At 44.3% G+C, this 23,282-nt stretch overlaps 1 protein-coding gene across 1 annotated transcript; it reads right to left on the bottom strand.

The window, feature by feature from the left end:
• Positions 1-4,580: 4,580 nt before the first annotated feature.
• LOC132866647 (interferon-induced protein 44-like) lies at positions 4,581-22,660 on the bottom strand. The gene is made up of 8 exons (XM_060899434.1): positions 22,571-22,660; positions 22,308-22,395; positions 21,777-21,810; positions 21,309-21,504; positions 20,317-20,466; positions 19,941-20,106; positions 19,468-19,568; positions 4,581-5,120 (listed from the first exon to the last, which is right to left on the bottom strand). Exons 2-8 carry the CDS (start codon positions 22,360-22,362, stop codon positions 4,941-4,943), a joined length of 882 nt encoding a protein of 293 aa, XP_060755417.1. The 5' UTR covers positions 22,363-22,395; positions 22,571-22,660; the 3' UTR covers positions 4,581-4,940.
• Between the last annotated feature and the right edge of the window lie 622 nt (positions 22,661-23,282).

Here is a 23,282-nt window from a genome sequence, read left to right as displayed (position 1 = left end):
GAAGTTTGAGTAATTATTCATGCACTATGTATAGACTGAAAGTCTTTTCCACTTTTGCAATGGCCAAAAGATCATTAAGGTGTCAATAATTGTAGCTGCCACTCTAGCCCTTGTTGGCTGAGGAACTTTGAAAAATAACCAGCACCAGGCTCATCATATCTGGATTTTGCTCCAGGCGCCGGCCTTTAATGAAACCCCTCGGAAAGTACTCTGCATTGTTCAATAAACCCCAAGCATAACTACATCATCACTTGTTTATCGCAATGCATTATGGCGGATAGTCGGGGTCAGTAGATGTGCAATATAGTGGATGTTAGATTAATTTTATGTGAGAGCAATGTGAGAGGAGCAATTTTGCCATGCTCTGTCATGGAAGGCAATGAAATTGATGATTTAAAGAGGTGGATAACATGTCAAGGGTTTACAGCAGGAAAATCTGTAGCCAAATCAAGCTTGGTGAGAAAGTCAGGTATAAGTGATAAGAATTCATACAACCTAGAGATTGACCGAGTCTACCACACTGTACAACAACATAAAATCTCAAAATGTCTTATCAAAACATTTATAAATGAGTGATTAGTTAAATAAAACTTGATATCAGGAAACATTGCAAAAAAAAATATTTGGAAACCCGCTGATCTTCCATGCCATGTTCAGTATAAATGCATTTACTTCAGTAAATGTTGCTAGTGAGGTACACTGAACATTATACCGGTACATACCTGAAAGAGAACTCTTTGTGGTTTGGGAGTTTTATCGGTCCAACAGGCTCATTTGGTTGCCAAGTGCTTCGGTACAATTAGAGGCAAAGGCTCAAGAATACTTCTTTGTTTTACAGGCTTTGGAATATCCATCAGGGTCATGGGGGAAGCTGGAGCCAATCCCAGCTGACTTCAAGTGAGAGGTGGGGTTCACCCTGAGCAAGGCAAGGCTAACACAGACATGAACAACCATTCACAATCATATTCACACCTATGGGCAATTTGGAGTAGCTAGTTGACCTAATCCAAATGCCTTTGGACTGTGGGGGTAAACACATGCATGCATGCATGCATGGGTAGAACATGCAAATTCCACACACAAAAGCCCCAGTCGGCCACGAGGTTTGAACCCAGAAACTTCTTGCTGTGAGGTAAGTGCCACTACACAACCTTCTTCTGTATCCTGTGACAGATAGCTGTATCACAAAGAACAAGTTAGTTACCTCACTTCTCATCTCATCTCATTATCTCTAGCCGCTTTATCCTTCTACAGGGTCGCAGGCAAGCTGGAGCCTATCCCAGCTGACTATGGGCGAAAGGCGGGGTACACCCTGGACAAGTCGCCAGGTCATCACAGGGCCGACACATAGAGACAGACAACCATTCACACTCACATTCACACCTACGGTCAATTTAGAGTCACCAGTTAACCTAACCTGCATGTCTTTGGACTGTGGGGGAAACCGGAGCACCCGGAGGAAACCCACGCGGACACTGGGAGAACATGCAAACTCCGCACAGAAAGGCCCTCGCCGGCCCCGGGGCTCGAACCCAGGACCTTCTTGCTGTGAGGCGACAGAGCTAACCACTACACCACCGTGCCGCCTAGTTACCTCACTTTCTCTTCACAAAGCAGCTTGTCTCGTTACTGCAAAACTGATAACAGACTTTCTTAGTGTTAGAAAAAGCACTGACACTGGAGACTCTTTCCATATATTTTAAATAAATGCCTTCTTACAGAAAATTTCAGATGAAACATGAGTGCTTCTAATATAAACCTGTGATTTATCTTGTAGCTGGAACTACTGTCAGAGATCCTGTTACAGAAAAGGAATTAATACCTTCTGACAAATCAGAATTGAGCTTTCAGTACCACTGTGGTCTGAAGAGTATCAACATTCAATTGTTGGCATTGTTGCTCATACATCTCATAGTCGATTTTTCAATTGTAAATAATTTTATAAAAGTTCATTTGGAGTATTTCAGCAGGGGAAATGTAAAAAAAAAAAAAAAATTAGGAATGAATATTTGGCTAATACTAAATGACTCCAATGATGTCGGGGCAGGCCACAACTGCAATGGCCCACCACCAGAGGGAGAGAGAGAGCTGCCACTTGGTAATTAGTGGCAACCAGCTCCACTTGTAAGCAGCCCTTAAACAGGCCAGTCACAAGTTCAACAAACGTTTAGTCTTTAGTTCTCCTTGTTGTGTACTGTATTCAGGCTAAGCTGGTTATGTGTTAAAAATTCTTGAGCATATGAAGAAGAAACCTTTATTTGACACATGCACACTCAAGCACAGTGAAATCGTCTTCTGCATTTAACCCAGCTGAAGCAGTGAACACACACGTGCACACACACACAAGTGAGCAATGAGCACACACACACACACACACACATACCCAGAGCAGTGGGCAGCATACAGTAAAAAGAAACTCAAAACGGTTATGAGTAAATGAAGAAATTACTTTTACTTTAATAGCAATATCAACATTACATGCTATCCATGACAGTGTTTTTCTTAATGTTCCAGTAGTTGTTGGTCTGTTCATCTTGTCCAGGATGTTGTGAGCTTTAGCATACTTTACAAACAGTTCCATGTTATCTTAAGGCCAGTTTATACTTCTGCATCAAATCTACAGTGTAGGGTATGGCATAGCCCCATACCCTACATTATAGCCTGACATGCAACTCTCCAGAAACGTAACTGCACATCATGGTGACGCAGACTGCAACATTGGTCTGCTTGGTAACATCATATCTCCTCCTGAGCATTTCCAGCTGCTCATTCTTCTTTGCAAAAATTGTAAATCAATTATCATGATATTGTGTTTAATTGTGTTCAGCTGTATAAATACAGTTGTGTTCAGAGGTTTGCATGCACGGACATGAATTTCATCATGACACGAGTGTCATGGCAATATTGGGTTTCCAGTGATGATTTTATTTTATTTTTTTAACTGTTCTTTTTCTGTGGCAGAATGATTGTACAACATGTATCTTTAATTGAAAAAAAATTTGTTGAACAAGTTTTAATTTAGTTTGGGTTTTCTGAAATCAACACAGGGTCAAAAATAAACATTATAAATCAGTAAAAACTCATGTGTTTCATGCAACAGATTTTTTTGCAGAAGTAAAAATCTGCCTTTTTTTATCCTCACACTCTGAACGAGGATAAGAGATAAATTAAAGCCGCAAGCGGCCTCGACGGGCCCTCGCGCCAGCGGCCAAGGGGGGCGGGGGCATGCGTCCCCGCGAAAGACCTTCCACAGCTTCTTCGGCAAGAGACATCACTCCCACAATGGCGACAAAGCACAGAATTGGACACATGGCAACAATAGGGTCGCGCACTGTACGGTGCTCGGGGCCTAATAATAATAATAATAATAACAGTCCTTCAAATACAATAGGGTCCCGCACTGAACGGTGCTCGGGCCCTAATAATAATAATAATAACTAGAAACTATATGCCAAGCAGGCACCTTAATGCGAGAGGCAAAAATCACAACACGTTAGGGGGCGCTATAGAGGCCCTGAGGCCCGCCTGGATCTGGGCTTCTGGTTCTCAGTAGCGGTGGCAGTCTAAGAAAAAGGAGCCAAATTTCGTGCGTTGGCGACCATGGCAAGCGCCCCAATAAGGGTCTTGTAAAGAGTTTGCTTGCCAAGTTTGACAAATCAGAAGCTGCAATATCATTTTTGCCATAACCAGCACCCCCAGGGGCGAAAGTGCACAAAATCTGGCGTATATGTCAGGTGAGCTATGAAGAGTTTGCGTATGAAGTCTGATGACAATTGAGTAAATAGAAGATGAGATATAGATTTTTGAAGAATAAATTTTTTGGTTTTTCCCATGTCAGTAGGTGGCGCTATGCTGTACATGAGCGATTATGAGTTGGAAAAATAAGTGTCTACAACAGCAACGTACTATCACAAGGTAGTGGTGTGAAGGAAAAGCATTATGGAATTATTAACCAAAAACCCGTTTTGGAGCAATTGCGTCGGCCAAAAACAGCGCCCCCCATGGACGAAAATTCCCAAAATGTGGTATACATGACATGGGAGGTAGTAAGAGGGTGGCCGTGAAGTTTGACCAAATTTGAGGAAAGATTGGATTTTTTGCCCAAAAATAGCGCCCCCAGTGGCGAAATATCACAGAAATTGGGTAACATGTCAGAAGCCCAATGAGTGATTTGCGTGTGAAGTATGAGCAGTTTTGAGCAATCAGAAGATTTATGAATTTTTAAGCATGTAAAATTTTGCATCGAAAATTGATCGACGTATAACTTCTGAACGGTTTATCCTACGTGAAACGTATTTAGTAACTTATGTCAGCCATGTCTGTAGATGATGTGTATCAATTTTGGTGACATTCCTATGAACGGTCTAGGAGGAGTTGCGCCGTCTTCGTGGTCATGCATTTCGCACAAAAGTGAAATTACCTCACTTCCTGTTGGGCGTGGCTAATGCATTGGCATTACATTTTTGTCCGGCTTAGTGAGATACATATGCGTACCAAATGGCATGCCACTACTACAAACTACATGGCACCCAGGCACCTTAATGCGGGAGGCCAAAATCACAACGACTTAGGGGGCGCTATAGAGGCCCTGAGCCCCGGCCAAGTTTGGGCTTCTGGTTCTGAGTAGCGGTGGCAATTCTCGGAACTGGTGCCAAATTTCGTGCGTTTTCGCCCATGGCAAGCGCCCCGAAAATGGCCCAACAGCGGAGAAAAATAAAGAAGAAGAAGAAGACGGAAGAAGAAGAAGAAGAAGAAGAATAGTGAACTCTTACAAGAACAATAGGGCCTTCGCCCATTAAGCGCCCCGAAAATGGCCCAACAGCGGAGAAAAATAAAGAAGAAGAAGAAGACGGAAGAAGAAGAAGAAGAAGAAGAATAGTGAACTCTTACAAGAACAATAGGGCCTTCGCCCATTCGGGCTCGGGCCCTAATAAAAGCCTTCACCCAGTTTCATCACAATTTTGGCTTTCCAGAGCATCATTGGCAAGATTCACAATCTGTTCAAGCGCTTTAAGGATCAGAACATCCATGTCATCATGTGTGTCCACCTCCTCGTGGTAGTTCTTAACAGGGAAGATGTGGTTCATTGGAATACCCAGTAGATGATTACAATTTTGCATCTGAAAAAAAAAATCAAGCCATTTATTTAACTGATAAATTAATAGATTCACCACTGTGCAGAAAAGAAGTTGCAGAACAGAACTTTATTGCACTTCTTAACCTGATGCCCCATGGAACTTTCTGGCAAGCTTTTTGCTGTGTAAAGATGAAAGCAACCAACTTATCATATTTTATTATTAGATTTACTTCAGTTTTGGGGGTTAGTTTTGGGGGTTTGTTACAGTGGTGCTTGAAAGTTTGTGAACTTTTTAGAATTTTCGATATTTCTGCGTACTTATGATCTCAAACATCAGATTTTCACACAAGTCCTAAAAGTAGATAAAGAGAACCCAGTTAAACAAATGAGACAAACATATACTTGGTCATTTATTTATTGAGGAAAATGATCCAATATTACATACCTGTGAGTGGCAAAAGTATGTGAACCTTTGCTTTCAGTATCTGGTGTGACCCCCTTGTACAGCAATAACTGCAACGAAACTGTGGCAGCGGGGGCGTGGTCAAGCGCCAGTCTGTGACAGGAGGGCGGAGTCGGGGAAGGTAAGTGGCAGAATCGCGACACCTGAGGATAATTAACCTGTGTTTTGTGTGTGTTTTCCCCAGTAAGGGAGAGCGGAAAGGAGCTTCGTCCCCAGCAGAGACGACAGTGTGTGTGCGTGCGTGTCTCTGACTGTCGGTTTATGTTGTTAGACTGAAAAGTTCGGCAATAAAGCCTTCTGGGAACCTTGATCTCTGTCCTGCCGTCCTCTGTGCTCCACCCACACGCTATTCTCGCTACAGTGGTGCTGAAACCCGGGAAGGTGGAGCATCAGTCCTGCAGCCCCATGGAATCCTCCCCGTTCGCGGACTTGGTCCACGCCCTCGCCACGGCTCAGCAGAGCCAGCACCAGGCACTCGTCACGCTCCGGAAGGAGCAGGAGTGCCGCTTCGAAGCCCTGGTGCTGGCTCAACAGGAAGATCGAGAGGCGTTCCGGCGTCTCCTCGCGTCGGCGGGGTCCACCAGCGCCCCGGCCGCGGGCCCGTCTCCCCTCACCTTAACTAAGATGGGCCCGCAGGACGAACCCGAGGCTTTCATCACGTTGTTCGAGCAGGTCGCCGAAGCCTCGGGGTGGCTGATGGAGCAGCGTGCGGCGCGCCTCCTCCCCCTCCTGACGGGAGAGGCGCAGCTGGCCGCACTACAGCTCCCCGCCAATCGCCAGCTGGCCTACGCCGACCTTCGCCGGGCTGTCCTCCAGCGCGTGGGGGGCACGCTGGAGCAGCAGCGCCAGCGCTTCCACGCGCTGCGGATGGAGGAAGTCGGCCGGCCGTTCGCGTTCGGCCAGCAGCTCCGGGACGCCTGCTGGCGGTGGCTGAGGGCCGACGATCGCGACGCCGAGGGAATCGTCGACCAGGTGGTGCTGGAACAGTTCATTGCCCACTTACCAGCAGGAACCGCGGAGTGGGTCCAGTGCCACCGCCCGGCGTCGCTGGATCAGGCAGTCGAGCTGGCGGAGGATCATCTGGCGGCTGTCCTGGCGGCAGGACAGCAGATGACATCATCTCTTCTCTCCTCTTCTCTCTCTCTCTCTCTCCCCCTCCTCCTGTGTCCTGTCCTCACCCCATTCCCCCACCGCGGAGGCGGGGGCCGGCACCACCCCAGCCGGCCCGCCGCACCCGCGGTGCCCTCCCGTTTCTCCCTTCTGTGTCTGTCTCTCCCCCACCTCAGGTGAGTGAGCCCCAGATCACCGGGGCAGAGGGAAAGCCCGGGCCGGTTTGCTGGCGCTGCGGGAAAACCGGGCCACCTTCAACAGCAGTGCACAGCAATGGAAGTGGGCACGGTGGTTCGGATCCCCGACGCACCAGAGGCCGCCCTCGATCGGGCCGGAGCGTATCGCATACCGGTGAGTATCCAAGGGGCTACATATCAGGCGTTGGTGGATTCTGGTTGTAATCAGACCTCAATTCGCCAAAGCCTGGTTCAAAACGAGGCATTGGGGGGAGCACAAGGGGTGAAGGTGTTGTGTGTGCATGGGGATGTTCACTGCTACCCTTTGGTGTCAGTCCACATTATTTTCAGAGGGGAAAAATTTATAGTGAAGGCGGCGGTTAATCCTCGCCTTACCCACTCTTTAATTTTGGGGACTGATTGGCCGGGATTTCGGGGTTTAATGACGTGCCTAGTAGAGAGTGGGTCCTGCCAGTTGACAGGGGGAGGTCCCGGTGTCGCTTTGGCGGGAGCAGCTGTCGCAGAGCCGTCTACGTCATTTCCGCGTCAGAGTGAGGAGCCGCCGGCTCCTCCTCTCTCTATTGGGGAATCCCTCGCGGATTTCCCATTAGACCAGTCGCGAGATGAGACTCTGCGGCATGCGTTTGACCAAGTGAGAGTAATCGATGGTCAAACGCTCCCGCGGAATGCCACCCCGTCCTTCCCCTACTTCGCGATTATGAAGGATAGATTATACCGAGTGACGCAGGACACTCAAACTAAAGAACGAGTCACGCAGCTTTTGATTCCAAAGAGCCGCCGGGAATTGGTATTCCAGGCGGCTCACTTTAATCCCATGGCTGGACACTTAGGGCAGGATAAAACACTAGCCCGAATAATGGCCCGATTCTATTGGCCGGGGATTCGCGGCAATGTCCGTAGGTGGTGTACGGCATGCCGCGAATGCCAGTTAGTAAATCCAGCGGCCATTCCAAAAGCGCCTTTGCGCCCTCTACCGTTAATCGAGACCCCGTTTGAGAGAATTGGGATGGATCTCGTCAGGCCATTAGATCGGTCAGCACGAGGGTACTGCTTTATATTAGTTCTGGTGGACTATGCAACGCGATACCCGGAAGCAGTGCCTCTGCGCAATATCTCAGCACGCAGTATTGCAGAGGCACTCTTCCGCGTCATCTCCCGAGTTGGAATCCCGAAAGAGATTCTGACTGATCAAGGCACTATGTTTATGTCACGAACACTGCGCGAACTGTATGGGTTATTGGGGATTAAGCCGATCCGCACCAGTGTATATCACCCACAAACGGACGGTTTAGTGGAACGGTTCAACCGCACCCTCAAAAATATTATTAAGAAATTCGTAAGTGAGGACGCACGTAATTGGGATAAGTGGCTCGAACCCTTGCTGTTCTCAGTGCGAGAGGTCCCCCAAGCCTCCACAGGGTTCTCCCCGTTCGAATTATTATATGGGCGTAAGCCGCGCAGCATCCTGGATGTGCTGCAGGAAAATTGGGAGGAGGAATCTTCACAAAGTAAGAACGAAATTCAGTACGTTATGGACCTGCGCGCAAAACTCCACACGCTCACCCACCTAACTCAGGAGAATTTGCGGCAGGCCCAGGAACGGCAAGCCCGCCTGTACAACAAGGGTATGCGCCTTAGAGAGTTCACACCGGGAGATAAAGTACTCGTACTGTTGCCCACGTCGAGCTCCAAATTGATCGCCAAGTGGCAAGGACCCTTTGAGGTCACACGGCGAGTCGGGGACGTCGACTATGAGGTGAGGCGAACGGACAGGGGTGGGGCGCTACAGATTTACCACCTCAATCTGCTTAAACTCTGGAACGAGGAGGTCCCCGTGGCATTGGTGTCGGTGGTTCCGGAGAAGGCGGAGCTGGGGCTGGAGGTTCAAAAAGGGACATTGGCATCACGTACCTCTCCGGTCCCCTGTGGAGACCACCTCTCCCCGACCCAACTCACGGAGGTCGCCCAGTTGCAGACCGAGTTTTCGGATGTGTTCTCGCCCCTGCTCGGTCGCACTAACCTCATAGAGCACCACATAGAGACGCCCCCGGGGGTGGTAGTGCGTAGCCGCCCTTACAGGTTACCCGAACACAAAAAAAAGGTGGTTCGGGAAGAACTTCAGACCATGCTCGAAATGGGCATCGTCGAGGAGTCCCACAGTGACTGGAGCAGCCCAGTGGTCTTGGTACCCAAGGCCAACGGGTCGGTCCGGTTCTGTGTGGACTATAGAAAAGTCAACGCGGTGTCTAAATTCGACGCATGCCCAATGCCTCGTATTGATGAGTTGCTCGACCGACTCGGCACTGCTCGCTTTTATTCGACACTGGATTTGACGAAGGGATATTGGCAGATCCCCTTGACTCCACTATCCCGAGAAAAAATGGCCTTTTCCACACCGTTTGGTTTACACCAATTCGTCACCCTTCCGTTTGGGCTGTTTGGGGCGCCCGCTACGTTTCAGCGGCTGATGGACAGAGTCCTCCGCCCTCACGCCACTTATGCGGCCGCGTATTTAGATGACATTATCATCTATAGTAATGACTGGCAGCGGCACCTCGAACATCTGAGGGCCGTCCTTAGGTCGCTGAGGCGAGCGGGACTCACAGCCAACCCAAAGAAGTGTGCGATTGGGCGGGTGCAAGTACGGTATCTGGGCTTCCACTTGGGCAACGGGCAGGTGCGTCCCCAAATTAATAAGACGGCAGCAGTTGCGGCCTGCCCGATGCCCAAGACCAAAAAGGGGGTGAGACAGTTCCTGGGGCTGGCTGGCTATCGTAGGTTTATACCTAATTATTCGGACGTCACCAGCCCGCTGACTGATCTCACTAAAAAGGGGGCACCAGATCCGGTCCAGTGGACGGAGCAATGCCAGCGGGCTTTCTCAGAGGTAAAGGCTGCACTGTGTGGGGGGCCACTTCTACACTCCCCTGACTTTTCTCTCCCTTTTATGTTGCAGACCGATGCGTCGGACAGAGGGCTGGGGGCGGTTTTGTCCCAGGAGGTGGAGGGGGAGGACCGCCCGGTCCTGTATATCAGCAGGAAGCTGTCAGTGCGTGAGGGGCGCTACAGCACAATAGAAAAAGAGTGTTTGGCCATCAAGTGGGCGGTTCTTGCCCTCTGGTACTACCTGCTGGGGCGCCCTTTCACCCTCTGTTCGGACCACGCGCCCCTCCAGTGGCTCCACCGCATGAAAGATGCCAACGCGTGGATCACCTGTTGGTATCTGGCGCTCCAACCCTTTAATTTCAAAGTGGTCCACAGGCCGGGGGCGCAGATGGTCGTGGCGGACTTCCTCTCCTGTCGGGGGGGGGAGAGTCGGCTGCAGGCCGGACGGCCGCCCGGCCTGAGTCGGGCGGTGGGGGTATGTGGCAGCGGGGGCGTGGTCAAGCGCCGGTCTGTGACAGGAGGGCGGAGTCAGGGAAGGTAAGTGGCAGAATCATTACACCTGAGAGCAATTAACCTGTGTTTGTGTGTCTTCCCAGTGACCGCGCCCTATATGAGGAGGGAGAGCGAGAGCGGAGAGAGCTCATCCCTGAACCAGATGCCGGTTGTATGTGTGTCTGTGCTAGTTTTGGTTATTGTCAAAACTGAAAAGTGTGGCAATAAAGCCAAGTGACAAACCTGATCTCTGTCCTGCCGTCCTCTGTGCTCCACCCACACATAGGGAGTCCTACACTCAGAAATCTCCTTTGTTCATGCCATGATACACTTCCACAAACATGTGTTGTGAAGATCAGACTTTGATAGATCCCTGTTCTTTAAATAAAACAGGGGGGCCCACTCACACCTGATTGTCATCCCATTGATTGAAAACACCTGATTCTAATTTCACCTTCAAATTAACTGGTAATCCTAGAGGTTCACATACTTTTGCCACTCAAAGATATGTAATATTGGATCATTTTCCTCAATAAATAAATGACCAAGTATAATATTTTTGTCTCATTTGTTTAACTGGGTTCTCTTTATCTACTTTTAGGACTTGTGTGAAAATCTGATGTTTTAGGTCATATTTATGCAAAAATATAGAAAATTCTAAAGGGTTCACAAACTTTCAAGCACTACTGTATATTCATTTAGAACATATCTGTTCAATCTCAATAATGTAACCAGTTATGTTTCTGGTTGTTGGGTCAAAATTTATTATATGTAGATTATGATCAGAATATGAATCAGAATCAGTAGGTTAAATCAGGATATATGTAGGTGTATATGTAAGTTTAGTGAAATAGTGATTCTTAGCTTATTCTGTGTTAAGATTTAGTTTGAAATGACCTTAGGTCCGGCTGGACATTGTTTGGGAACATTTTGTTTATGAATGTGTATTTTGAACAGAGAAGTGTCTGAAGGTCTGTTTTAGTGTCAGATCGACTCATACCACACTCAGAAATAGTAGAATTAAAGTTCATGATTATGCTTATTCATTCAGTTGAATCTTAGGTCATGGCTTCATAAAGGCTATGAAATACACTGAAATATATTGAAATATACTATGGTAATGATTAATATTAGTTTTATAGATCCCGTAATTAATGAATACATTCCGTGATTAATGTTAGTTTCATAGTTCTAGATTAGTTTCATAATGACATTATAATTATAATTAAGATCTCATGATTCTAAGGATTTTTAGTTTAAGAGCATTAACCTAATTTAGTTATAAGTTTAATCCTGTTAGTGGTTTAATTGTTCTCTCTCTTTCAGACATATTCTCATTGTACTTGTGGTTAAGTTGTTCTTTTTTTTTTTATTCTCTTATAACATTCATTATTAAGAGCTGATTGTTATTTGTTAATTACTTATGTTGATGGAATCAAGATAATCAAGATGTAATTTACTGACTGACCACACATTCATGTGTTAAGAATTATTCATGTTAATTATTAAGAATTAGTACGATCCTTTCTGTGCAAACTAGTGTTTTTTGACCTTCTTTGTAGGCAAACATTAAACATTATCTATGTTTATACATTCCAAACTATTCCACGAAGAATCAGACATAACATCTATCTGTACCTTATTGTCAGCAAAAATATGTTATTATATTATTATGATTGATTCAAGATCATTACACACTTCTACATAGACACACACACATAGACACACACACACACACGAAGACAAAACATAAACACAGCAACACTATAAGACATTCCCACAAATGTTTTCATTCAGACGAAGCGAGCGAATAAACTGGCATGTGAACAACCCACACGTGTTCTCCTGTCCGTTTCTGAGCGATTCGTCTCCTTGTCTCCTTGTCTCCTTCAGGCCCGAAGGGAAGGCATTCACGAAGGAATCCAGGGTCTCTTTCTGGGTGAACCCAACAATTTGGTGTCAGAAGTGGGATACTGCCAACCAGGTGAGTAAATTTAATTTTAATTTATAATTTGATTGGTTATTGATTGGTTGACCGCCTGGTTGGTAGTAATTTCAAAAATAGAGACCCGTAAATTCAGGTTGGTAATCCTCGTGTGGAGGCACGGGACGTAAGGAACCTCGTAAACTGAAGATTAGATTAGACCTTTATTTATTTTAGACTCTTGTTTACGGGACGAGACGGGGCTAGTAGAGCCACGGGATTGGGCTGGTAAACCTCGTAATTTGTTTACGGGACGGTGAGCCTCGTGAAGACACTTCAAGGGGGAGAACTGTCACGAGAAGAGCGCGCTTTTAATCTTTGATTCCTTCGTGCGGCCATGGGGGGTAGTTGTGGTAGTAAAGAGGTACTCAGACCCGATTCTGAAGACACTCCACGGGATTGGATGAATCGATGTGATTTGGGATTCTATACTGCTCCTTGGCTGGACCTTCTAGCCGATTGGTCTACGAAACAATTTCAGTCTCGGTTAATTTATCCTCGTGCAGGGACTTTTAGACCAGAGTATCTAATTTCGGCACACAAACAGATATATGAAGGATTTGGCAACCCAGAATGGGATTATGATTACATGACCAAAGGTTATTTAGAGTGGATTAGAATGAAGCCAATTTGGGATCATTTTCAGAAAATTAAAGAGACGAAAGAACAAAAGAATTCAATACCACATCCCAAGCGCAATGCAGAGGTGCAACCTGCTTTATTTAGATCCCTAGCCTCTGCTCCTCCGCTGGTACTCGAGGAAACAAGAAACATTCCAAACATTCCTGTAGATACACCGGCGAACGCTTCATGTCCCGCTGACCCAGCACTTCGTAAACATCACTCTTTTGTGTTGATGTCACAGTGTCCTTTTAACTTAATGGGACGGGATCTAATGAGCCTGTTACATTTATCCATTTCGTTTCAGGGATCCAAGATGACAATTTGCACTCCTGACTCGCTGCCTCCTGCTTTATCTTATCTTTCTTCACATGTGACTGTGCCAAATATCCCTGCTGTTTGCATGACTTCTGTAAACTCTGTTATTCCCTCTGCTGACCCTTCTATGGCTTTGGCTGAAATTCCCTCCTCTCTTTGGGCTGAACAGAAGGATGAGGTAGGCCTGGTTAATTGTGTTCCTTATGAAGCTAAGCTGAAACACCTGCTCCCTGTTTATGTTAACCAGTATCCTCTCTCTGAGGATAAAGTCAAAGGGATTGATGTCATCCTCCGGTCTCTCCTTGAACAAGGCGTGGTGAGAGAGTGTATCAGCCCGTATAATACACCTGTCAGATAAGATTGTAAGATTAATGAACTAATTGTTCCTGTAGCACCTATTGTACCTGACGTTTCCTCTGTAATATCACAAGTTCCTGCTGATCATTGCTGTTTCTCCGTCATTGATCTCTGCTCTGCTTTTTTCAGCGTTCCGGTTGGAGAAAATACACAGCCTTTGTTTGCGTTCACGCACAGACGGAAGCAGTATACTTGGACACGCCTACCACAAGGTTTTATTGATTCTCCAGCTGTGTTTTCAGCTGTAATTCGTAACGCACTTTGTGACCTCTCCCTCCCCCAGGGCTCTGTGATCCTGACCTACGCCGATGATCTTCTGATATCCGCTGAGTCCCCAGAAATCTGCCAAGCCGCATCATTGCACCTGCTCCAACATCTGGCAAAAAAGGGTTTCAAGGTTTCCAGAACCAAGCTCCAGTTCTGCAAAGACACTGTTAAGTATCTGGGCTTTGAACTTTCACAAGGTTGTCGTAAGCTGTCAGCTGATCGGGTGCAGGCGATTCTAGACACGAAACGCCCTGCCACTAAGCATGCCCTCATGTCTTTTCTGGGTCTTATCAATTACTGCAGACAATGGATCCCTGACTGCTCCTCCTATGACAAGATTCTCCGTGCTGCAATCTCTCCTCAAGACCCACAGCGACATCCTTTGACCTGGACTGACACTATGATTAACGCTTATCACTCCCTCAAAAGCGCTCTCTGCTCCGCCCCAGCTCTGGGTTTACCTGACTACTCCAAGCCCTTTCATCTCTACTCCTGTGAACAACAAGGTACGGCGTCTGGTGTTTTGGCTCAGGAGCATGGAGGGGGGATTCGTCCGTGTGCGTTCTTATCTAAAACATTAGACACTGTTGCTCAAGGCTTGCCTGCGTGTCTAAGAGCTGTCGCCGCCTGTGCTATGATGGTTTCAGATGCAGAGAAATTGGTTTTGTCTCACCCACTGATCTTGCACTCGTCACATCAAGTTAAACAGGTATTGCAAAATTTGCAGACTCAACATATGACTGCACAGCGACGCTCCGGATATGAAACCATTCTCCTTTCTACTGATAATCTCGAAATTCGAACCGCATCCTCTAATACTGTAGGTCACGCTCTCGCACGCCTTCTTAACTCTCAGGACGACACCTTAGAGGACACTGATCATAACTGTCTATCTGAAATCTTGCATACTACCAGTATCAGGCCTGATCTTTCCTCCAGCCCTCTGGAGACCGGGGAAGTAATCTTTGTTGATGGCTCTTGTTCTAAACCTTCAGATAATGTTTTCCTCTGTGGCTATTCTGTGTGTTCCCTGCCTGACATTGTACACGAGGCCTATGCTCTCCCGTTCTCTTCCGCTCAGGCAGCCGAATTGTATGCACTAATGCGTGCCTGTATTTTGTTTCAGGGCAAGGACGTCACTATCTACACAGACTCTCGTTATGCCTTTGGGGTGGCTCATGATTTTGGGAAGATTTGGCAGTCACGGGGCTTCCACGCAGCAGATGGGAAGCCCATTTCACACTCAACCTTAGTACAAAATCTTATTGATTCTTGTCATCTCCCTAGGTCACTCGCTATAGTCAAGACTAAAGCGCATGCCTCGGGAAACACCCCTGAACGCATGGGTAACTCTCTTGCTGATCGTATGGCGAAATTTGCTGCTGCTTCTGGTGTCATGTCTCCTGGTCTAGACTCTTTATCATGTAATACATCTTGTCTTGCTAGTAGTTTGATCCCAGATTTAGACCTTATCTCTTTACAGGCTTCAGCTTCTCCAAATGATTCTGCCTTTTGGCAGCTACAAGATGCTTATGTCGCCTCTGATGGCCTATGGTACAGCCAAGATGGCCGTCTTTGCCTTCCATCACATTGCCTTCCTTTCCTTGTGCGTGAATTTCATGGCGTAACACACCGTGCACGAAGGGGAGTAAAGGGGGACATGAACAAACTTTTCTGTATAGCTAATCTAAACAGTTTGGTGGATTCAATTCTCGAGAGATGCCTCATCTGCGCACAGAACAATCACTCCAAAGCAGTCGCGAAACACGAGTGTTTACCCATACCGACATCTCCATTCTCAGAATGGCAAATTGACTTCACACACATGCCTCCCTGTGGGCCGTTTAAATATCTCTTGGTGATTGTGGACAAATTTTCTAAATGGGTAGAAGCCTTTCCGTGTTCTAGAGAGAATGCAAAGGTAGTGACTCGTACGTTGGCAAAAGAAATAATACCTCGTTATGGGGTTCCAGATGCCATAGACTCAGACAAAGGTACCCCTTTCGCCTCAAAGGTCACACAAGATCTGTGTAAGTATCTTTCACTAAACTGGCGCTTTCACATTCCATACCATCCTCAATCTTCTGGTATCGTAGAGCGTACTAATCGAACATTGAAAGACAAACTAACTAAGGCTATGCAGACCACGGGTTCCAGAAATTGGGTAGACCTATTGCCAGCCACACTGGCCGAAATTCGCATGACATCGAAGCCTAGTCTCGGCGGCTATTCCCCCTACGAGATCATTTTTGGGCGACCGTTCCCTGTCCCCTGGAGAAAAGGGACTCCGGCTCTGGGTACCTCTGATTTGAAGACACATATGGATGAGTATTCTGCAGCCCTTATCGATAAATTGCATGAAATTTGTAATAAGGTCAATAGTACAATATCACTTCCACCATCGGCAAACACACACCCCTTCCAAGTGGGAGATAAGGTGCTGGTGCAATTTTTTAAACGATTTGGACAATTGGGAAAACCTCGATATAGTGAGCCTGCAGAAATAGTCGCCATTACTCGTACTGCTGTTTTAACTGACCTTTTTCCACAGTGGATTCATGCCACCCGACTGAAGAAGGCTCCATAATAAAGTTGTGTTACAATCAGTTGCTATTAACGCTTTTTGTGTCCCTATCTAGTCTCTTTCTCTCTCTCTCTCTCTTTCTCTCTCCCTTTCTCTGTGCTATAGAATTGACCTGTGTGCAAACGCTGACTGAGTTGTGCAGCCCGGCTGACTGAGAATCCGTTACTGCCCGTGAGACGTTGTGAACAAAGGGGGGAAGAGATCTTGCGCCCAGTCCAGATTTGGAACCGTGGAACCGAACCACCTCACTACAATCCATGATGGTCCACATCGCGGGTCTCATGACATCACTGCTCGGGGCAGGGCTACCCGCCCGAGCCTTCAGGATCACTTCCTTGCTCGGGGCAGGGTTACCCGCCCGAGCCTTCGTGGCTGCTGCATCTCTGCTCGGGGCAGGGTTACCCGCCCGAGCCTTCGTGACCATTTTCCTATTGCTCGGAGCAGGGTTACCCGCTGGAGCTGGACCTCGAGACAACATCTTCTGGCAATTTGCTAACTGGACTGCACGGGCTCACACAAATGAAAGTTGTTATGTATGTCATTTGATGCCATCCTCCACTATTATTACACGCCCACCTTTGCCGTTATGCTCTGAAGCTTTATATTATGCTTGGGGGCCAAAAGGCCAACCTTCTAAATTTTGGGGCCCTTTCTGTAATTACTCTCCTCACCCTTCTGTGGTAGCAAAGTTAAACCAGACTTCTTCAGTACATGGCACAAATACCCCCGACATTATATTACAAGATTCTATTCTCACTACTCTAAAAGTAGATATGCCTTCTAATTTCACTTTCCCTCATTGTTTCAGAAGGAATTACTCTCAAAAAAGTAACATTTATTTAGGACACATTCCTAAGTCTCAATGTAAGCAGATATATGATCAGAACTCCGTCACCTCTCCCTGTCCTCACTGGATCCCGAATTCATGTCGATGTAACCCTCCGCTAACTGATTGTACACTCAACAGTATCGGATATATCAAAAATACATGTAGGGCTCATCCTAATTGCGTTCCACCACACCCTAATAATTATCCTGGTGTTAAATTGGCATTAAACTGGTACTGGTACTGCGGTAATAGTAATCTCCTTGTTTCGTTTCCCACCAACTGGTCAGGCATTTGCGCTCCCATACAACTCAAAAACGCTATCACTGCCATCCATCCTTTCTCTGCTCATCGCCCAAAACGAGATGTTATTCATAATTTTCCACCCCTGGAACATCATCTTACTACTAGGTGGCACAGGTTTTGGACATCAATGTTTCCTCATTTTGGTGTAGCTGATCTATGGAAGAATGTAGAATTAACACATTATCGCTTGGCCAGCTTTGTTAATGAAACCATTAAAGCTGTCGATGGTATTAGAACAGAATTAACCTCCCTGCGTCTAATGACTACTCAAAATCGTATGGCCCTTGATATTTTGTTAGCAGAAAAGGGGGGTGTTTGTGCTATGATCGGAGACAGCTGTTGCACTTTTATTCCTACTCATGATAACCCGGATGGTGAAATAGGTGCAGCCGTACATCAAATGAGACAGATTGCTCAACAATTAGAACATGATGAACATGGGGATACGGCAGGGTGGGTGTGGTTTTCTGGACTGTTTGGTAATTTGTCTAGTTGGTCTGCTATTTTTTCTATGTGCATCCCTGTAGTGGTGATTGTTCTTTTGTTTATTTTTCTGGGACCTTGCATTCTGAGATGCTTGATGGACAGAATGCATAAGATAATTTATAGTCTTACCCGCAAACCTCTGCATAGAGAGAATAATGTATATTATCGTCCTGCTAGGGTGTAACACTAATCTTAATCATAATCTTACTTACTTACATATTTACTTAAAAATCTAAAGTTAATACTGTGATTAGTATTAAAGGGGGGGATTGTTGGGTCAAAATTTATTATATGTAGATTATGATCAGAATATGAATCAGAATCAGTAGGTTAAATCAGGATATATGTAGGTGTATATGTAAGTTTAGTGAAATAGTGATTCTTAGCTTATTCTGTGTTAAGATTTAGTTTGAAATGACCTTAGGTCCGGCTGGACATTGTTTGGGAACATTTTGTTTATGAATGTGTATTTTGAACAGAGAAGTGTCTGAAGGTCTGTTTTAGTGTCAGATCGACTCATACCACACTCAGAAATAGTAGAATTAAAGTTCATGATTATGCTTATTCATTCAGTTGAATCTTAGGTCATGGCTTCATAAAGGCTATGAAATACACTGAAATATATTGAAATATACTATGGTAATGATTAATATTAGTTTTATAGATCCCGTAATTAATGAATACATTCCGTGATTAATGTTAGTTTCATAGTTCTAGATTAGTTTCATAATGACATTATAATTATAATTAAGATCTCATGATTCTAAGGATTTTTAGTTTAAGAGCATTAACCTAATTTAGTTATAAGTTTAATCCTGTTAGTGGTTTAATTGTTCTCTCTCTTTCAGACATATTCTCATTGTACTTGTGGTTAAGTTGTTCTTTTTTTTTTATTCTCTTATAACATTCATTATTAAGAGCTGATTGTTATTTGTTAATTACTTATGTTGATGGAATCAAGATAATCAAGATGTAATTTACTGACTGACCACACATTCATGTGTTAAGAATTATTCATGTTAATTATTAAGAATTAGTACGATCCTTTCTGTGCAAACTAGTGTTTTTTGACCTTCTTCGTAGGCAAACATTAAACATTATCTATGTTTATACATTCCAAACTATTCCACGAAGAATCAGACATAACATCTATCTGTACCTTATTGTCAGCAAAAATATGTTATTATATTATTATGATTGATTCAAGATCATTACACACTTCTACATAGACACACACACACAGACACACACACACACACGAAGACAAAACATAAACACAGCAACACTATAAGACATTCCCACAAATGTTTTCATTCAGACGAAGCGAGCGAATAAACTGGCATGTGAACAACCCACACGTGTTCTCCTGTCCGTTTCTGAGCGATTCGTCTCCTTGTCTCCTTCGGGCCCGAAGGGAAGGCATTCACGAAGGAATCCAGGGTCTCTTTCTGGGTGAACCCAACACTGGTATATAACACTAATTACACAATTACCTTTTCTTTGATCTTCTTGCTGGTGTAGACCTTTCTTAGGTTTTCTTTAACCAGTGGGCAGACTTCATCCACTTTTGTCATGATGACTACTTGAGGCAAATCTATACAAAAGGATGAATAGTTTAATATTTGGAGAGTGTGCTATTATAGGAAAATCATCAACCCCAGGGTGGTGTGATAAACCTGAGTAACTACAACTGTTACCACCCAAAAGATTATTTGTGCACACTTTGAGTATTTCTGACTGAAAACTCCTTCCATAAACGTGTCCTTCCATAAAAACAAACCCTTGTGTGAGTTGTTACTATTAGAATGAGTGGATTAATCTAAAACTGATTTGCTTGATAGTTAGAACTATTGTCAGGGCTGCTGTTATAGAAAAACAATCAACACCTTTTGACCAAAACTTGAACAATGATATGTTTTTGAGGAATAACTCTGAGATGATTCTGAACTATAATAACAGGACTTACTATGATTTGAAGCCTCCTCACGGATCATTTTCAACTTTTGAACAATTTTTTCGTCCATGAGTGACACTTTGTCTGCTGGTAGAATGTTGACCACACAGAAGGCTTGATCACCAGTGCTGGGATTGCTTTTGCAGTCATTCCCAGACACAGGCATAACAGGATTAAACTGAAAATTGGTAAAAAATTAGATATTGGTCACATTAGTCTACTATTTTACACATTAAAAAAAAAATGTGGCCAGCGTACTACAGAACTGCTATTACATTGGTTACTTAATATTCATGGATGTGTAACAGATAGAAGCATGATCTCTAAGTTTTAACATGTTAGAAGGAATTGTTTGTCTCATTTCATGAATGTGATATGTTGTCCTCACTTTGTATCCTTCCTTGAGGAGCCCATTTATGGCTTTGAGAAGGTCCTGTATGTGTACACCATGGCTGTCTTCACGTTCAAGTCCCATTATATCATTGAAGACAAAAGGTAAATTTAAGCCGTCCTTCCCTTTGATATAATGGGTTTTGTACTGTAAGACAAAGACACAAATTGTATAAGATGTACTAAAATTTTGGCGCAAGATCAAATAGTCCACATTAAACATAACATTGAACTGTACAGTGCTCTGCCTCTTTAGGACATGAGGTCGACACCCTACATCGGGTAGTCTATGAGCAGAGTATGAATCAGGTCAAAAATGATTACATTTGACTAATTTGCTATTCGACTAGATTGTTAGACTGAGGAACCGTCAATTCAGACTTGAAACACTTTTCTGCTTCAATACCACCTTACTTTGATGTTCTGGGACCGCAATGTGGTTTCTGTGTCCTCATCTGACTACAGAACTGCACTCAGGTGGAGATAATGTGAGGATTCCACTCGAATGGAATGGAGCACGGTTCACATAAATGCTGTGTGTGTGTGTGCATGTGTGTAAGTCCCCATCAGACTTTGCCTGAATGTTTGTGTCTGCACCCAGGGCCAGTTCTTGGCTCATTTCTGGGTGGAGTTTCCATTTACATCGAATAATTCTTTCCAACTATGGATCATTTGTGCAATTCCAAAGAAGAACAGTGCTTTTCTTTTTCAGTGCACAGCATGTCATCATGCTGGAATACCTACGAATGAGACTCATTTGTCTTGTATATGAAGATCATTTTAGTCATGCAGGTCACAGCAAGATGCACATTTTTCACGATCACTGGACAGAGTTCCAGTCTGATGAAAGTTGTAAATTTTTCAGTTATTTCTCTTTACATTTGAACACCTTCTTCACTCTTTATAAAGCATGTCTTTTCCTCAAAAACAAACAAACAAAAACAAACAAACAAACAAACAAACAAACATTGAGTTTGTTGTGGCACTTACTACTTTGGTAAAACTGGTTGAAGCAACTCCAGCAAGAGCCCCAGAGGTGATTCGCTTTTGGAAAGCATTATTGATCGAATTTATAAAGCTGGACTTTCCTGCTCCAACTTCACCAACAAGCAGAATCCTGACAAACCTAACATGAGTAGTGCTGAGACTAAAGCTCCTCAGATTGTCTTCCAGAGTAGCTTTTCTCCTATTAAAAAATAAAAAAATAAAAAAAACTCACAAAAGGAAGGTAACATCCTCCCATTTAATTTCCTGGTGGTCAGTGATTTGAACAAACTTTTTAAAGTAGTCAACAGGCAAATAAAATCAGAAAATCAAACTGAAACATCAGCATGATTTTTTTTTCAGTTTTTGAGGCTGAAATAAGAACAAGTGCATAAATGCTCAGATTGAAATTAAAAAAAGGCTTAAATGATCAAATGTCTATCGATGTCTTTTAGGGATGGTAATGCAACTTACCCCCAAGGCATCGTCCTCCATGGCTTCTCAAATTCTTCAAAAACAAAAGTTACCTTGGTTACAGTTTTGCACTTATGTATGAAATACAGTGAACCTCTGTTTCTAAATAAATGAAATACACTGAACACTTTGTATTTTCCATGAGATGCAGAAGCAAAGTTTTAAAAAAGGATCTGACTGTTAGATTCATACACTTTGTGACTGTACTTTTAATGGAAAGATTTCTCAATTAACTTTTGTTGTTATGGATGGATAGTTTCAATCCCAGAAATTGTCTAGAATGCATTACAAATGATCACCGCAGGAGGGTGTGGTGTTAAACCTGCACCAAATAAAGTTAATTCTACACTTGTGATTCATGAGTTTAGTCAGATCATATCACTGACTTGTGAATTGCACATTCTTCCTCGTAGATCAACTCCCATAATTAGAAAAAAAAAAGAACTAGGCCTAATTGTAAGTAAAGAAACAGTTCATCTGACAGATATTATGAGACTAATAGGTATTCGTCCTACTGCTCAAAAAACTCACCTAGAGATGGAGGAGGAGAAGGAGGAGGAGATGGTGTGGACCCAAACAATCCCATTTTATTCAATTTAATGAATCCGGATGAACAATACTAATGAGAAAAGTAGAAAATATAGACAGATGTTTCATGTAGGGTTCCATCAAAAAAAGTAATAATTCTGTACATGCAGTCACACAAAGAAATATTCCAGAAATAACTCTAAAAATATTATGCTCCAAAAATTTAAGTTGTTTGTTAATTCACAAATTTGTAAAGACAGACTCACAGCTTCTGGCTGGGTTGACTGTTAGAGCAGCTTCCCTCAGTCCCACCTTTATACTTTGTTTCTCACACACACGCGCACACACACAACCTAATTACACTCTTTCTTGGAAGAGCATGATTTACTGTAAACTGAAAGTGAAATTATTTTACAGGGGTGGAGTCCGGAAAATAGGAGGGGGGGTCAAACCAGAGGCCACCGGAAGCTCTGCAGTTTTAATGCCTGGAGATGCATTGAGCTGTCAGAGACATCTTATAAATGAAATCTCTTAAAGAAAATTACCATGTCAAAAATATGTTTTAAAAGTAGGAACTTTCAAAACCATTTTATTAGTCACTGGAAATGATATTGTCAGAGTTGCAGGTATATGCATAGAACATAATTACTATATGATAATATTGATTAAAGTTGCGTTGTCATAATCCATTACCACATGACACACTACAGTGTAGTACACCAGTGGTGTAGTCTCCGTGATACGCAGGTATACGCCGTATGCCCACTGGAAAAGCTCAGCGATTTCCGTATACTCACTGAAGAGCTCAGTGATTTGCGTATGCGCATGCGCCTACCGAAAAATATATTCGTTATTTGAACTGGCCAAACCAACGTCAACATTGTCAGACGAATGTTCCACAGTTCCATTCCTAAATGCCTGTGTCCACCAAACGCGCTTTAGCGCTACAAGCGCCTATTCAATTCAAATCCTATGGGC

The sequence above is a fragment of the Neoarius graeffei genome, chromosome 18 (genome assembly GCF_027579695.1).
Source record: "Neoarius graeffei isolate fNeoGra1 chromosome 18, fNeoGra1.pri, whole genome shotgun sequence".
Classification (NCBI taxonomy): Eukaryota; Metazoa; Chordata; class Actinopteri; order Siluriformes; family Ariidae; genus Neoarius; species Neoarius graeffei.
The sequence above is the reverse complement of the archived record's forward strand: the minus strand, read 5'-3'. Positions and strand labels throughout refer to the sequence as shown.